The 17187-nt window shown below is 42.6% G+C and overlaps 1 protein-coding gene across 5 annotated transcripts in view; it reads left to right on the top strand.

Moving 5' to 3' along the window:
* Window positions 1–17187, top strand: part of STAT3 (signal transducer and activator of transcription 3) — a 408239-nt gene that overhangs the window by 246075 nt on the left and 144977 nt on the right. For all 5 annotated transcript variants that reach the window (XM_069237699.1, XM_069237698.1, XM_069237700.1 and 2 more), the window contains exons 11-12: window positions 237–296; window positions 440–469. In XM_069237699.1, coding sequence (XP_069093800.1) covers window positions 237–296; window positions 440–469 — 90 coding nt within the window. The remainder of the gene's footprint in view (window positions 1–236; window positions 297–439; window positions 470–17187) is intronic.

Genomic DNA, 17187 nt, shown 5'->3' with positions numbered 1-17187 from the left:
AACATGTTTGGATTCAAATACTGCATTGGTTGAAGATGACCCACGACATGGGGATGTTAGGCTCCAATAAACACATAAAGTATACGGTTTTAGAATTGAAGCACAGCCCATCTGGCATTTACTGAGAAATTGTTTTGAAGGCAGCCTGATTTTGTAGAATGCATAATAGAGTGGAAACTTAACATACTCGCCATGATTATATAGTGAACAGTAACGTTTATTTTTTATGTTGACAGATTGCTGGTCAAATTTCCAGAGTTGAATTATCAACTTAAAATTAAAGTTTGCATTGATAAGTAAGTACACAAGATACATTATTATGTGTAGCCTAGTACCTTCAGAGGTGTAACATGCAATATGTAACCAACACAAGGCACATATATCAAGCTTCGACAATTTCTCTCTTTCACTTTTTATCAATCTTCTTTTTTCCAAATAGGGATTCCGGTGATGTGGCTGCACTCAGAGGGTAAGGCCTGTTTTCAGGCATCTATTTTATTTGAAATGTTTTAAGTGACATTTAGACTGAAACACCAGAATGCTACACATTTGTCATAAACATTAAAAACAATACAATCAGCCGGCAAAAACAGTAGCTCTAAAAAGCATCCAAAGCAGTGCTGCCAAAGTGTATATATATTAATATTGCTAGGCTAGCTGTGTTTTATACAAATTAATTAGAAGACCTTTCTGTAATATCTGACTACTCCAGTATATTTTGACATTTTTGTAGCTCAGTAAGTGATGCTAGTCTGTTTTCCACGTCTTCCCAATTCTCAGAAGCCTCCAGTTGTCTCGAAAGTGTTTGCTCCTCTTTGGCAGCTTTTACATATGGGCTTTCTGCTGCTTCTTTTTACAGAACAGAGCCCTATGTTATGGATTTCTTTCTGTTTTCAGAGGGAGGATTATTCACTGATTGTGTCGGTAACCGGTGATCATTAAATGACCTGGTTTTCTTTTGTGGTTATTCCCCCGTACTGCACGCAATTTGACCTTTTGCACTGAAAGGGACATGTGCAGGCTAGATAAGCAGTTTGTATGGGAAAATAAGAAAACCTTTAAGCGGAGTAACAGTGGGAATTGTTGTGGAAAGGCATTTTCTACAGGTGACCAAAAGAGTTTTAAAAGTTCTATGTGCAACCTTAATTTGTTGTTTCTGTTCAACACAAAATATTTTAATAGGAATGCAAGTTCTCCACCTTAGTATCTTCTCTGATATTGATTTACTCTGATTAACTTTGCCTGCATGTAGGATGTTACAACACATTTAGTAATGTGAACTGACCACCCAGTCCCAAAATACCTTATTTCTTTATTTGACCAGAAGTTCCTTTTTCAATTATCCTTCTTTACCTTTAGGATCTAGTTTAATTGCCAGGGATGTTTTCCCCAACACAATTTAGTAGGCTGCTGGTTGCCATGGTTTGTATGTGAGCTTTGTTTTCTACTCGTTCTGTAGAAAAATGGCATTCCTTTATTTTTTGTGACATGCGCATCATGTGAATAGAGATGATTTGAAAAACGAGCCATATGGGACAATATTGTTGACCAGCTTGGGTGCAAGAAAGCAAGATCTATGGGGCAGAAGCATAAATTTTATGACCTGATCACGGAGATAGCTTAATGCATTTCCAGCAGTCCTCCATGATGCCACAGTAAATCTGAATGAGTAAAAAAAAGCAATTGGTCAAAAGATTGATATGCAGATCAGATTAGATCCATCCAGAGCAGAAGGCAGCATCCAACCACACAAATTAGACACTTATTTCAGCGTACTGTTGTGAGACTTCCTTAGGTGTAGATATTTTAACCTGCCATAAGACTCTGTGAATATTTTAAAATATGCTAAACATTTTACCAGATCATCATACTTGGTAGAGGTTTTGCATTTAGTATTTGGAGAAGACCAGTTACCCTCATGCTGTTCCAGTGAGGAACTGTACTGCAATATCTACATTTTTTGGTGTAATATGGTTTGCAATTCTCTTTGTTAAATTCCATTTGGTGGCGTTCTCACCTAATAGGCTGCATCCTTCCCAGATGTTATCATTCCCAGTGATCAAAGATTTTTTTGGGAAAGTCAGAAAGCTTCCTCTTCCTTTATGGTTTAATGTTGTCATGTCAAAGTTTGTTGATCAACCTTTTGGAGCCTATGTAAAGCCAGTGTACAGAATGCTTCTGTTTGAGGCATGTGTGGCTGTAGATGCTCATGCTTAGCATAATCCCGCTATCTAGTGTTGCACTTGGATGTGTGCAAGTTGTTTTTCTTTGAAGAAAGTCTTTGGAGTCATGAGGTAGAGTGACTCCTCTTGCTGGTAATGTGAATGGTCATTGACTCCATTGTTGGATTGTTTCTTTACCCCGTCTGGTTCGGTTGTGTGCTCCTCTGCTCTGTTTCAATACCATTGTCGCTCAGTCCTTTCCAGACTTTGCCATCTGTTGTTTTCGATCATGGTTACCTTAGTCTTCCTCGTATGTTGATTGATGTTGACTTCGCTGGGGGGATTTTAGTTATTGCAGCCCACGTGGGCCTTTGCCTTTTGGGGCAAAACTAATTTGTTCGATGATCCCTCCGCAACGTGTCTGCTCTGTGATGGAACAGATGCCCCTCAGATTCTGGCCACGCTAAGTATCCACACACTGATCTCCACCAGGTGTGTATTTTGTGCCTGTCCCCTGAATACGAGGAAGCCACGCGTGAGTCCTACAAGTCCTTTCGGTGGAAAACGATGCTGCATTACTGGCCGTCACGACGCTTTGAGATGTGCAGCTGCAGCGTTGAGGATACTCCAGACCTCTTTGTACCTGAGGACCCTCAGTTGGAGACACAAGCCCAGGTGCCTGCTGCTGATGAAGGCACCTTCTCCCCCGAGGACACTTCTGACTCTGAACTGAAAATGCAACATCTCCCAGCAGGTCAAGACGCGAGTACTGAGCTCTTTCCACCTCCACCCCGACCCCAGCTGACCACCACAACAGGTCGCCTACCTAACTCAGACCAACCACAATCTATAGGTAGGCCACAACTGCCTTCGGGCCATGATTGGCACTGACCGGCTGCATTGGACATGTCTTGCCTTGACTCACTGCTAAAAAGATAGCACAAACTGCATGCTCCCGTGCTTCTGTTGGAGTCGAGCTGATCTTTAGAGCCAAGACCCTAGGTGTCGAATCACCACTTCACCTCGGTGCTGAAAATTCCAGCCTCAAACCGGAAAATACCAGCACCCAAAAAAAAAAAAAAAGACGGACACATTTTTAGTCCCATAACACGACACCCCATTGGATTTCTAAGATGCAGATCCACCTGTTGATACAGACGCTGCTTTGTATCCCACTAAACCCTTTCCCCCAGACGACACTACCACGACTTGCTAGGCGGAGCTGTAGCCTTCCACAAAGTCCAGCTGACACATAGCCTTTAGAGGGCGGTTTCTTATTTGAGTCACTCTCCCCCAAGCCAACGCTCGGCACAATACCTGCTAATGCTCTAAGGCATGCTGTACCACAATTCTGACATATTCAGCGATCCTGTTAAGTCACAGGTCCTCACACCAAGGGTTGACAAAAGCATCACCCAATGACCCCACACACATTAAAAGAACTGGCTTCGAGTATCAGGTTTTAAACCTGAAGTCCAGAAAAATCTCTTGTCTCTTCCCTTTGATGGGGAACACCTTTTTGGTGACCAGGTGGACACCCTTCTGGTAAAAATAAAGAAAGATGAGACAGCCAAAGCCATGCAGCTCCTTTTATCGTGGAGGCCCTAAGACCACCTCAGCTGAGACCACCACCACCACCACCACCACCACCACCACCACCACCTCCTCCCAGCGACCTCGGGGACAGACCCTCTCACCCAGGGGATACTACAGAGGAGCATATACTTGCCTCAGTAATTCCAAGGGTTGAGGCAAGGGTTGTCTCACTAAGCCTTCTGCCAGCACCATCAAACCCAGACTTGCCATCCACCCCACCCCAAACTGCAGAACAGCTATTGGGGGTTGAATACAAAGGTTCTTTCCCACCTCTGAGCAGTGGGAGAAGGATATTACCCAGCAGTTATTGTCTGGAGCTCACTTCCACACATCCAAACATTTCCACCTTGCAAACATAAACTCTGATCACAACATCAGCAGTTGCTCAAGGAAGAAGTTCAGGCACTCCTCAAGAAACGGGGCCATGGAACCAATGCTAGTATGCCAGCGAGGCACACTACTTCCAAGAAGGACTGGTCCCTGAAGCCCATCTTGGACCTCAGACGTCTAAACTAATACATTCTTTCAGAGCATTTCACATGGTTATTCTTCAAGATATAATTCTATTACTACAACAAGGCACTTGACCTGAAGGACACCTAGTTCCACATTCATATTCATCCGGTGCATTACAGATACCTCAGATTGGTAATAAATGGGCAGCACTTCTAATTCAAAGTGCTCTACTGTAGGGTCACACTGCCCCAGAGAATTTATCAAATGCCTCACAGTAGTAGCTGCTCAACTGCTAAGACAAAACATACACGCCTTTCCATATTTAGATAGTTGGCTCATCAAAAGCGCAACTCGTCAAGTGTTTCCAACACACTTGGGCCACAATAAACCTACTTCATCAGTTTGGTTTTACCATCAAGGCTGCCAGATCCCACCTGCAACCCCTTCAAGTAGAACCATACCTGAGATCAGTCCTCGACTCACAACAGGGGATAGCTTACCCCAATGTGGCCCGGTTGCAACCCTTTCAGCACTGATTCCCCAGTTCCAACCTCATCTCCGGTAACAGCGAGAATAGGCATGCTGCTCCTCGGTATGATGGCTTCATGCATAGCCATAGTACCTCATGCCAGACTTAACATGTGGCCATTACAAGAGTGCATAAGTGGTCTCAAGTTGAGGGTGAATAGGAAGATTTTGTTTTGGAAGGCTGTAAAGCTTGCCACTCTCTGCAGTCGTGGAACACCAACAAGCTCCCAAAAGGATGGCCTTTCACTGACCCAGTTATGCAAAGAATCGTATCCATAGACACCTCCCTCAAAGGTTGGGGAGCACATTCACAACACCTTACTGTCCAGGGACACTGCATACTCGTAGGAGACATGTCCATATCAATCACCTGGAGTTGCTGGCTGTTCACCTAGCGCTCAAAGCATTCCTTCCACACCTGATTGGCAAGGTAGTCCTAATAAAAACAGACAACATGACTGCTTGCCTCCAAAAGCAGGGGGACACCAGGTCCCCTCAGCTGTCTGTCTTATCTTGGCCAGACTATTTGGAGGTGGGCTCTCCAATATTAAATTCATCTGCTAGCGGAGTGCCTCCCAGGAGCGGAAAACGACTTTGCAGATCCCCTCGTCAGGAGGTACCAACAAGTCCAAGCGTCGGAACACCACCCACAAGACCTCCTCCCATTCTTCCGACATTGGGTGTCACCCTGAAGTAGACCTTATAGTCTCAACAGAAAACATCAAATGCCCAAATTTTGCCTACAGGGTCTTGCAGCCTAGAGGCAACGCGCTATGGATGATTTGGTCCAGGATATTTGCTTATGTTTTTCCACCTCTCCCACTGCTTCTGTTTCTGGTTTGCAGACTTCGGCAGACATCCCTCATACTGGTGGCTCCCACATGGACATGATAACTATGGTTCACCACACTCCTAGAATGTCTGTAGTTCTCCACGAAGTTCTATGGAACAGGAAGGACCTTCTCACGCAGAACCATGCACCCACCCTCCTCTTGGACACATGTTTGTTACAGTTACTTTTATGAGTTATCACAAATTAATTTACCTTGGACATCTCACTTTACTACTATGTCTTCACCTGCATTGCAGGAAAACAATCTAATTATGGAATCGATGACCATGTGCATTATTAGCAAGAGGAGGAGTCACTACACCTCGTGATTCGAAAGACTTTCTCAGAAGAAAAACTACTTTAGCACATCCAAGACCAACTCTAGATGGCAAGGTTATGCTAAGCATGTGAATCTATAACTCTACATGCCACGAACAGATGCTTACTGGGTGAGGAACATTTTCCTTCTTTGTTGCCGTTGCATCTGCATGCAGGGTTAATGAAGACAGGCCATATCTCTATCTTAGAGTAACATTAAGAACCAATGGAACCTTTCTCCCTAGAGATGATATTAACTTTTTATGTAAATCAGAGAATATCCCTGCCTTCCTACTCCCACATAATTACTCTTCTGTCAAAAAGTCTCTTAACCCCTTAGCTGCTGGGCCTTTTTCCCACCAGTGCTGAGCCCTTTTTTTGGCTATTTGGGGAGGTTAGCGCTTAGGACCTCATAACGTTTTTTCCTTATAAGTGATCCACACCAAAGTTCTGGAGATTGTAAAGGTGCCCAGGGTTTGTAGATTCCCCTGCAGGGGACCGAGAAAATAAGCAAAATCTAGCAGAATTTCAAGGGTTTTATTTATTTATTTATTTTTAAAAATATGGGAAACGTGCTCCAGATAAGTGTCTGTTTTTTCCCCTAAAAATGGCACCCACAGTTTGCTGTACTAAAGTCACCATCTTCTTAGCTTTCAGGAACATTCAGGGCTGAATCCAAAAACGTAACTTTGTACCACAGTTTTGGCATTTTTTATAAGAGGTAGCCTATTATCCCTGTTTTATGTGCTCTCAACCTACTTAGAGTTTATGGTGAAAAGCAGTGTGAAACCCATGGGAGATCCAGAAAAGATCTTGATTTCTGAAAAGTAAACAAAATTCCAAACTCTGCAAGTTGTCATATGTGTAAATCTCTCGAGGTTTTGCCAAGGAAAATAACTATTGAAATAAAGAAATATTGAAAATGAGTAGGAAAAAAATGTAATTTGTGACATTTTCATCTATAATTTTTTTTGTCACAATGGTTAATATAGCATTAAGTCCGCTAGACCCTTCAGGTTGCGAAGATAATATAGGGTTTGTAGGGTCTGAAAGAACCCAAGGTATCCAGAGCCAACAACTGAGCAGCACTGTACAATGGTTTGTCATTGAGTACCAAGTGTAGACTAAATCTTAATAGGGAAATAGGCAGAGTGGAAAATGTGTATCAAGGAAACCTATGTATTTCTGAAATGAGTTCTGAAGAAGTGGTTATTTTTACATCTCTGAATTTGTGGTTACTGTACTAGAGTGTGATTTGGAGGGTATTTTTGAAAAAGTAATCTTTCTTATACACTGTCTTACATTAGAAAGGCACAAATGCAGGGAAATCCATTTGGAAATAACATATGTTCTACTATGTTCCCACATGTCTCCCTATAAAAATGGTACCTTACTTGTGTGGGTAGGCCTAGTGCCCAAGACAGGAAACAGCCCAAAACGCAACAGAGACATAGCACATTTTATTCAACAAAAACTGACCTTTTTTTTTTTTTTTTTTAATGTGGTGGATTTTGGACCCCAGCTCAGCTGCCACCTGCGAACACCTAGCCGACCCATACATTTCTTAAAACTAGACACCAACGGGGTCCAGGGTGGGCTGGCTTGCGTGGCTCTCGCCACGTCATTTTACCCAGAATTCCTGACAAACCTCAAAAATACACAAAAAAAAAAATCACACTTTCCCTCACATTACTATGACGTAAAGTTCTGGAACCTTTGGAGAGCCACAAACTTTCTTCTACCCGGCATTCCCCATGTCTCCTGATAAAAATGGTAGCTCACTTGTGTGTGGAGACCTAGTGCCAGCAACAGGAAATGTCCCAAAACATATTTTGCAGACATCAAACTTATCATAAAACAACCTGATTTTGCAAGGGAGGCACCTACGTTTTTGGCCCCGGGCGCGGCGACCATCTAGAGAAACCTACCAAACCCAGACAATTCTGAACACTTGACTCCTGGGGGAGTCCAGGGAGGTGTTGCTTGCGTAGGATCCCCCAACGTGTCTTTACCCAAAATACCCAGCAAACCTCAAATTCAGCTAAAAAGTCAAATTTTTCAACACATGTCTGTGTGGGAAAATTGTGGGATTACTGAGCCAGTACAAATTTCCCTGCCACTCAGAGTTCACCCTGGTCTCCCGATAAAAATGCTGCCTCACTTGTGTGGGTGGTCCAAGTGCTCGGGACATGGAAGGGCCCAAAGCGTAATGTGGCAATAACGATAACAATGGTAGGCGTACTTATTAGTCCTGGTGTCTGCAACCATGTAGGGAAACTTATCAAACCCAGACATTTCTAAAAAGTAGACATCAAGGGGAGTCCATGGAAGTGTTGTTTGTGTGGATCTCCCAAAGTTGTCTTAACCAGAATACCTAACAAAGGTGAAACGTTGAATGAAAACACTATTTTTCCTTGCATAAGCAGGGATTCAGAAACTTCCTACAGCCCAGCGTTCCTCCACTTGTCCCTATTAAAAGCACTACCCCAGTGGTGTGCCTGGGCCTAGTGCACACGACAGGAATGGATCACTCAAGGTTCAACAGTAGTCCTTGGTTAAGGACTGCACAGACTGTTTTTGTGAATGGACAGCACAACTGTTGTCATCGTATCTCTCAGAATTGGTGGAAGATGAGTTGTCCTCTCCCTCAGATGCTGTCTTGTATCTGCTGTCTCAGTCTCTGATCCTGCCACAGAGCTGTCCTCCCTAACCTGAGTTAGGGCTTGAGCAGCAGTCATCCACTGGGGCGCCATCTCTGCTACTGGCTAAAACCATCCTTCTAAAACACTATCCTACATAGTAGGCAGAAATGTTGTTCTGAAGCAGTTGGTGGGTGGGTGGCTGAGTGTGTACGTGAGTGACACGTACAACAGTAAATAACGCCGGTCACCTTACATTGTCTTCCCTAAATCAGCAGGTCCTCAAAATGCTCTAAAAAAAGACGAAACAAAAGACACAGTATTACTTCACCTTGCCACATACCCATCATCACAGCCTTTAGTGCTGGTGGTTCACAGTGCGGCAATCATTTGTGCGCAAACATTTTGGCGTTACCCCCTTCCCCATGACCCAGCAAGTGCCCCTTATCTCGCCATAGCCTCTCTCTCACATACTTTTCATGTGATCTAAAGAACTAGTAACAGCTGTCTTTACTAACCCACTCGACTATCCGCATAAATACACTTCTGCAGCCATAAAATTCCTCTGGTCAATTTTATGGCAAAACTGCCATTAGACAGGGAGATCTCTTTCTAGCAGGAACATAATCACTAGTTCCCTTGACATTTTTATTGCTACCCGAATATATATCTGTGTTTTTTTTCTCTCTCTCTCTCTCTCTCTCTCTCTCTCTCTCTCTCTCTCTCTCTCTCTCTCTCTCTCTCTCTCTCTCTCTCTCTCTCTCTCTCTCTCTCTCTTCCCCCCCCCCCCCCCCCCCTCCCCACATATATATGTTCAATGGCATGTGTAGCTGCAGATACACATGCTGTGCACTGTTCCTGCCATCTAGTGTTGGGCTCGGAGTAGTACAAGTTGTTTTTCTTCGAAGAAGTCTTTTCGAGTCACGGGACCGAGTGACTCCTCCCTTTCGGATCCATTGCGCATGGGCATCGACTCCATCTTAGATTGTTTTCTTTCCGCCATCGGGTTCGGACGTGTTGCTCTTAGCTCCGTGTATTCGATTTGGAAAAAGACTAACTTCACCGAAAATCGTCGGTATTGTTTTCGATCGCGAAACATCTTGCATCAACACCTTGACACCGGCGAAACACAGCTTCGGTTGCCCTTCGGGGCTTCCGCGCCCAGCCAGGGCCTGGTCCGGCCCGACCGAAGAAAACGTCGAAGCCTAATGGACCGGACCCCGTTCGTTTCTGCCCACAGTTCCACGCCAAGTATCCCTACACAGACCAACATTGGGTCTGTAATCTGTGTTTGTCACCGGACCACCGGGAAGATACTTGCGAGGCCTGCAGGTCCTTAGAACTTAGTACCTCATCAACAAAAAGGAACAGGGGTTTATTCCCAAAAAGGACAAAACACTAAGACCAATTTTAGATCTCAGGACTCTCAACCTATTAATCAAATCAGAACACTTTCACATGGTGACACTACAAGACGTAGTCCCATTACTAAAACAGGGAGAATACATGTCAACATTGGATTTAAAATATGCGTATTTTCATATACCCATCCATCCATCTCACAGAAAATACCTCAGGTTTGTTATACAAGGAACACATTACCAATTCAAGATATTACCCTTCGGGATAACAGCCCCCAGAGTATTCACAAAATGCCTTGCTGTGGTAGCGGCATACATAAGGAGACAACACATGCATGTATTCCCTTATCTAGACGATTGGCTAATAAAGGCCAACACTCAACAGCAGTGTCAAAATCACACACGTTACGTAATAGATAACCTGCGCACACTAGGGTTTTCTATAAATTACCAAAAATCACACTTGCAACCATCCCAAATTCAACAATACTTGGGAGCAACACTCAAAAAGCGATTGCAAGTCCAAGCCCACAAAGGGTACAGTCATTCCACACCATGGTACCAAAAATACAACCAAATCAGCATTACACAGTTGTAGTGCTTTTCTCTTATTTAGTTTCTAAGCACTAACATAACACAACAGAAATGCACTTCTGAGGTCAAAGAAGACTTTTATTGTTGTTATATGAATGACGAATTAGTAGCTTTCCAGTCCGCGTTAATCAAACAAAATATATCAGTTTGCAATATACACAGCAGGTTATATTTATAAGATATTGAATGCAAAGCAAAACAAATACTTCACCGTGTAGGAACTATTTACAGCTACATCTTTCTAAGGTCTGCAAGCTGATGACCCCTGTCAGCCGCGAGAAAGAGTGTCATCTACCCACACGGGATGCTGGCAGCTGGCGCCAAGCTCCAGCACGAGGTCCGGCAGATTCGAATCTGACTCTCTGCAGCCTGTTACATTCGTTACAAAGGTGTGCCCCCTCCTCTCAGACCTGGGAAACTGAGCAAGCCTTTTGGAGACTGGCCAGGTCTCCAAGACTACTCCTGTTCCCAAGCTCAAGGGAAGAGAAACGACGCCCATGTACTCTCTCTTATCAGGTCTAGTCTACTGTGAGAGCAAAACATCTTGGTTCTCTGGTGCAAAAACACAGCTTGGAAAAATACAGAACTCCACGTTAAAGGCAATGGGCAGCTAACCTAAATATCAAATGCAATGTCATGTTAAAGGCAATAGGCAGCTAACCTAAATATCAAATGCAATGTCTAGTGTCATGTCAAAGCCAATAGGCATCTAAGCTGAATACAAAATGCAATGTCTTATATCATGTCAAAGCCAATAGGCAGCTGAGCTGAATATAAAATGCAATGTATAATATCATGTCAAAGCCAATAGGCAGTTAAGCTGAATATCATGTCAAAGCCAATAGGCAGTTAAGCTGAATACAAAGTGTAATATATGATATCATGTCAAAGCCAATAGGCAGCGGAGCTGAATACAAAATGTAATATATGATATCATGTCAAAGCCAATAGGCAGAATATCTAATAGCATGTCAAAGTCAATAGGCAGCTAAATTGAATACATCATGTCAAAGTCAATAGGCATGCAATGTCAAAGCCAATAGGCGGCTAGACTGGATACAGCATGTCAAAGCCAATAGGCACAATACAGAATGTAATGACTAATGCAATGTCAAAGCCCATAGGCGGCTAAACTGAACAAAACATACCATGTGCTACTGGTGAACATTGAGCAACTAATATGCGCAGTGGTGAAACACAAAGTCATTGGTCAAAACAAAACTTTATCAAATGGCAGGACATTCCGCCCTTTGACCAATGAATTTTTGTTTCACATATCTCATATTTCAAACAAACATAAAAAAAACATCAGCACAAAAAAACATTATGATCAAAGCAATCCCTGTAAAGCAATAGAAGTGAATTAACACATTGATCTCATAACCTTTCACATCAGATACATCTACATAGAAAAGACTGGGCAATTTTTTTTTTCTTTTTTTTTTCTGAATGAGTCTCTAATTCAACAGTGTTAGCAATTTGATGTGGCATGAGTTCTGCTCATGTAAAGGTGCACGGTCCACCTGAAAGGTTTTCTGGAAGGTAAGCAAAAGTCAGAGTTCCATACGAGAGGGGGAAAAAAAAAAACACAGCAAACAAGTTGAACTTGAACTGAAGGCGCAGTTTGCGCAAAATGGATCCATGGTGCTGGCACTTTACTCAGCCAGGTTCAGGTTGGGGATTCGGTCCCTTCCCCGACCCCACACGCACACACCGGAAGGGGGACCACACAGCACACTCAGGGACAGTGGCGAAACGTGGTCGGATCTGCAAAAGAAACAAGTATGACTTTTCTTGCAAATAACATTTTTCATTTAAACTGCACCCTTCCTCTTTCTTTCCCTGTTTTATAATCAGCAGGACGTTTTTGGGGCCCTTTGTTATATTCTCTGCAGGTTCTGGAGGGTCACTTGGGGCTTCAGCCCACACATCAGCACTGAGATTTTTATCTGCTGCACCACAGCTTCCCTTTTCTTGCACTGTCAGAAGGGCTGGGGCAGACTCCTTCTTTACCAAACCTCCATTCACTGCATTTTTGTCAATTTGGGCCATTCTGTCTCCAATTTGTATGAATGAATCAGATTCTTTTCTAGGTATCAGCATAATTTCGATTTTTCCTTGGTAATTTGCAGCAATCACTCTCCCTAAAACCTGATCAATTTGCCATTTCTGTTCTGGTAACTTTCCTCTCCCCAACTGCTCTGTGACTGCTTGCATGACAGATTGCTTTTATGCGTGCTGCACAGTTTTTATCAAATCTAGGGGAATGGGCATCTCTCTCATCTCTGCCCACCTGTAAGTGGCCTTTTCACATTTCTGGGGCACCCACATAGCCATCCCCACTAAGGCAGAATTCTGGGTGAACACTTCTCTCTCTGCATTTTTCTCATTAACATCTGCAAGGTAATTGAACCAGTTAGGTACAAGCCATGTGGCTAAAACATTATCAAAGAACCAAAAATCAGCATAAAAATGACACATCTCACGTAGCTCTTGCTTTAAAATCTGACACACATTATACAACGCTGTTCCTTCTACTGTGCCAGAAAGCAACATTTCAGTCAATGAATCATTAGTAAAACAAACATGCTTTTTATCTTCAGTGGACACGAATTCAAATGGTGCACACAATTTCATCGGTAATTCTTTTATCTGTGGTACTCTAGCCCTGTCTTGCAAGTACCAGATCCATTGTATGATTCTAGCTAGGGGCACTATTTTCTTCCCTTGTTCATGATTTACATGTACATCAGTATTTCCTTCTTGCACTGCGCAGAAACCTAAAGTCTGCATTATTTCATTTGCCAAATCACAAGCGCGCAGCTGCATATTATTTTTCACAGTGACCATGTACAAAAGTGTTAGGATTTCTCTCAAATGAGGGCTATTCTTTTTCCAAAAATCAAACAAGCTAATGAAACTCGGGGTGTCTTGCTCTAAAATCTTTCCTTTTACTTGTGCATTTTGCAACGGTAACTCGTAAATCACATTCTGAGCTCTCTCGTCCGTGTTATCAGTTAAGGAATGCATATTGTTTGCCAAAAACCCTGGCTCACATGGAAACTCAGTGCAGCTCGGAGCTGTCTTAACCCCCTCATTACTGGAATGGGACAAGAAAGATTCTTCAAAAACAGCAGTTTTATAACTTTCAGTCGGGCTAATTTGCTCACGTAAATTCCTATTTTCATGTTCCAACTGCCTACATTTCTCCTGCATTTCTCTGTAAGCAGATAAAGGTATCCAGACCTTTCTGTCATCATTACTTCCAAAACACACTTTTTCTACATATATACAACGGGAATTATTTCTCAAAACAACATCAGGCATTTTAGCTACACATGCATTTTCTTCTGTAATTCCCCAAACAGAAAACAATTCACAGTTTTTCTTAGCACCATCAGGCAGTTCATCAACACATGTATTCTCAGACATGGTCTGCCGTGCTACTGTGATTCTCCAAACAGAAAACAATTTCTGTAATTCTCCAAACAACAAAAAAACAATTACACTTTTAAAGTGTGCACTTAGAAATCTACTAACTCGTCAAACCCTTTAATCACCTCTTAATGACCGACCCCACGACTCCAGGTACCAATTGTAGTGCTTTTCTCTTATTTAGTTTCTAAGCACTAACATAACACAACAGAAATGCACTTCTGAGGTCAAAGAAGACTTTTATTGTTGTTATATGAATGACGAATTAGTAGCTTTCCAGTCCGCGTTAATCAAACAAAATATATCAGTTTGCAATATACACAGCAGGTTATATTTATAAGATATTGAATGCAAAGCAAAACAAATACTTCACCGTGTAGGAACTATTTACAGCTACATCTTTCTAAGGTCTGCAAGCTGATGACCCCTGTCAGCCGCGAGAAAGAGTGTCATCTACCCACACGGGATGCTGCCAGCTGGCGCCAAGCTCCAGCACGAGGTCCGGCAGATTCGAATCTGACTCTCTGCAGCCTGTTACATTCGTTACAAAGGTGTGCCCCCTCCTCTCAGACCTGGGAAACTGAGCAAGCCTTTTGGAGACTGGCCAGGTCTCCAAGACTACTCCTGTTCCCAAGCTCAAGGGAAGAGAAACGACGCCCATGTACTCTCTCTTATCAGGTCTAGTCTACTGTGAGAGCAAAACATCTTGGTTCTCTGGTGCAAAAACACAGCTTGGAAAAATACAGAACTCCACGTTAAAGGCAATGGGCAGCTAACCTAAATATCAAATGCAATGTCATGTTAAAGGCAATAGGCAGCTAACCTAAATATCAAATGCAATGTCTAGTGTCATGTCAAAGCCAATAGGCATCTAAGCTGAATACAAAATGCAATGTCTTATATCATGTCAAAGCCAATAGGCAGCTGAGCTGAATATAAAATGCAATGTATAATATCATGTCAAAGCCAATAGGCAGTTAAGCTGAATATCATGTCAAAGCCAATAGGCAGTTAAGCTGAATACAAAGTGTAATATATGATATCATGTCAAAGCCAATAGGCAGCGGAGCTGAATACAAAATGTAATATATGATATCATGTCAAAGCCAATAGGCAGAATATCTAATAGCATGTCAAAGTCAATAGGCAGCTAAATTGAATACATCATGTCAAAGTCAATAGGCATGCAATGTCAAAGCCAATAGGCGGCTAGACTGGATACAGCATGTCAAAGCCAATAGGCACAATACAGAATGTAATGACTAATGCAATGTCAAAGCCCATAGGCGGCTAAACTGAACAAAACATACCATGTGCTACTGGTGAACATTGAGCAACTAATATGCGCAGTGGTGAAACACAAAGTCATTGGTCAAAACAAAACTTTATCAAATGGCAGGACAACAGTCAGATTTGTGATGAAACTCCTAGGCATGATGGCTTCATGCATCGCAATTGTCCCAAACGCACGGATACACATGCAGCCCTTACAACAGTGCCTTGCAAAACAATGGACGCAGGCACAGGGTCAACTCCAAGATCTAGTGTTAATAGACCACCAAACACACTATTCTCTTCAATGGCGGAACCCCGTAAATTTAAACAAAGGGCGGCCTTTTCAAGACCCTGTGCCTCACACCATTCTCACAACAGATGCATCAATGATTGGATCGGGAGCACACCTCAACCATCACAATATACAAGGACAGTGGCACAACCAACAGAAACAACTACACATAAATCAATTAGAGCTGCTAGCAGTCTTTCTAGCACTAAAGGCTTTTCAACCTCTTCTAGCTCACAAACACATTCTTGTCAAAACAGACAATATGACAACAAAGTACTACTTAAGCAAACAAGGGGGAACACACTCATCACAACTATGCCTCCTAGCACAAAACATTTGGCATTGGGCAATTCACAACAATATTCGCCTAATAGCGCAATATATCCCAGGCATCCACAATCAATTAGCGGACAATCTCAGTCGAGATCACCAGCAAACTCACGAGTGGGAAATACATCCCCAGATACTACAAACATACTTTCGCCAGTGGGGGACACCAGACATAGATCTGTTCGCTTCAAAACAAAACACAAAATGCCAAAACTTCGCGTCCAGGTACCCACACCCTCAGTCCAAGGGCAATGCTCTATGGATGAACTGGTCAGGGATATTTGCCTACGCTTTTCCCCCTCTCCCACTCATTCCTTTTCTAGGCAACAAACTGAGTCAAAACAAACTCAAACTAATACTCATAGCACCAGCGTGGGCACCCCAACCGTGGTACACCACACTGTTGGACCTCTCAGTAGTACCTCACATCAAACTTCCAAACAGACCAGACCTGTTAACACAACACAAACAACAGATCAGGCACCCCAATCCAGCAATGCTCAATCTAGCAATCTGGCTCCTGAAGTCTTAGTTTGGCTAGCTAAATCTTCCAAAAGAGTGTATCGAAGTCATTAAACAGGCAAGAAAACCTACCACCAGGCATTGCTATGCTAACAAATGGAAAAGATTTGTTTTCTACTGCCAAGTGAAACACATCACACCGGTAGATGTGTCCATACAAGACATCGTAGGCTATTTACTACACCTACAAAAAGCAAATCTTGCTTTTTCTTCCATCAAAATACACCTCACTGCAATCTAGGCTTACTTGCAAATTAAACACACAAAATCACTGTTTAGAATACCAGTCATTAAAGCCTTCATGGAAGGACTAAAGAGGATCATACCTCCAAGAACCCCACCAGTACCCTCGTGGAATCTTAATCTTGTACTTACACGACTCATGGATCCACCTTTTGAACCCATGCATTTTTGTCAAATCCAATTTTTAACTTGGAAAGTGGCATTTTTAGTAGCGATCACCTCACTACGAAGAGTTAGTGAAATACAAGCTTTCACTATTGAGGAACCCTTTATACAAGTGCACAAACATAAAATTGTTCTCCGCACAAATCCAAAATTTCTACCAAAAGTCATTTCACCTTTTTATTTAAACCAAACAGTGGAACTCCCAGTCTTCTTCCCACAGCCAGACTCAGTAGCAGAAAGAGCACTGCATATATTAGACATAAAAAGAGCACTAATGTACTATATGGACAGAACAAAACCATTTCGTAAAACTAAACAATTGTTCGTCGCATTCCAGAAACCCCATGCTGGTAACCCTATATCCAAACAGGGCATAGCCAGATGGATAGGTAAATGCATACAAACTTGTTACCTTAAAGCTAAAAGAGAGCTACTCATT

This window comes from Pleurodeles waltl, chromosome 6 (genome assembly GCF_031143425.1).
Source record: "Pleurodeles waltl isolate 20211129_DDA chromosome 6, aPleWal1.hap1.20221129, whole genome shotgun sequence".
Lineage (NCBI taxonomy): Eukaryota > Metazoa > Chordata > Amphibia > Caudata > Salamandridae > Pleurodeles > Pleurodeles waltl.
This window is presented reverse-complemented; position numbering and strand designations above follow the sequence as displayed.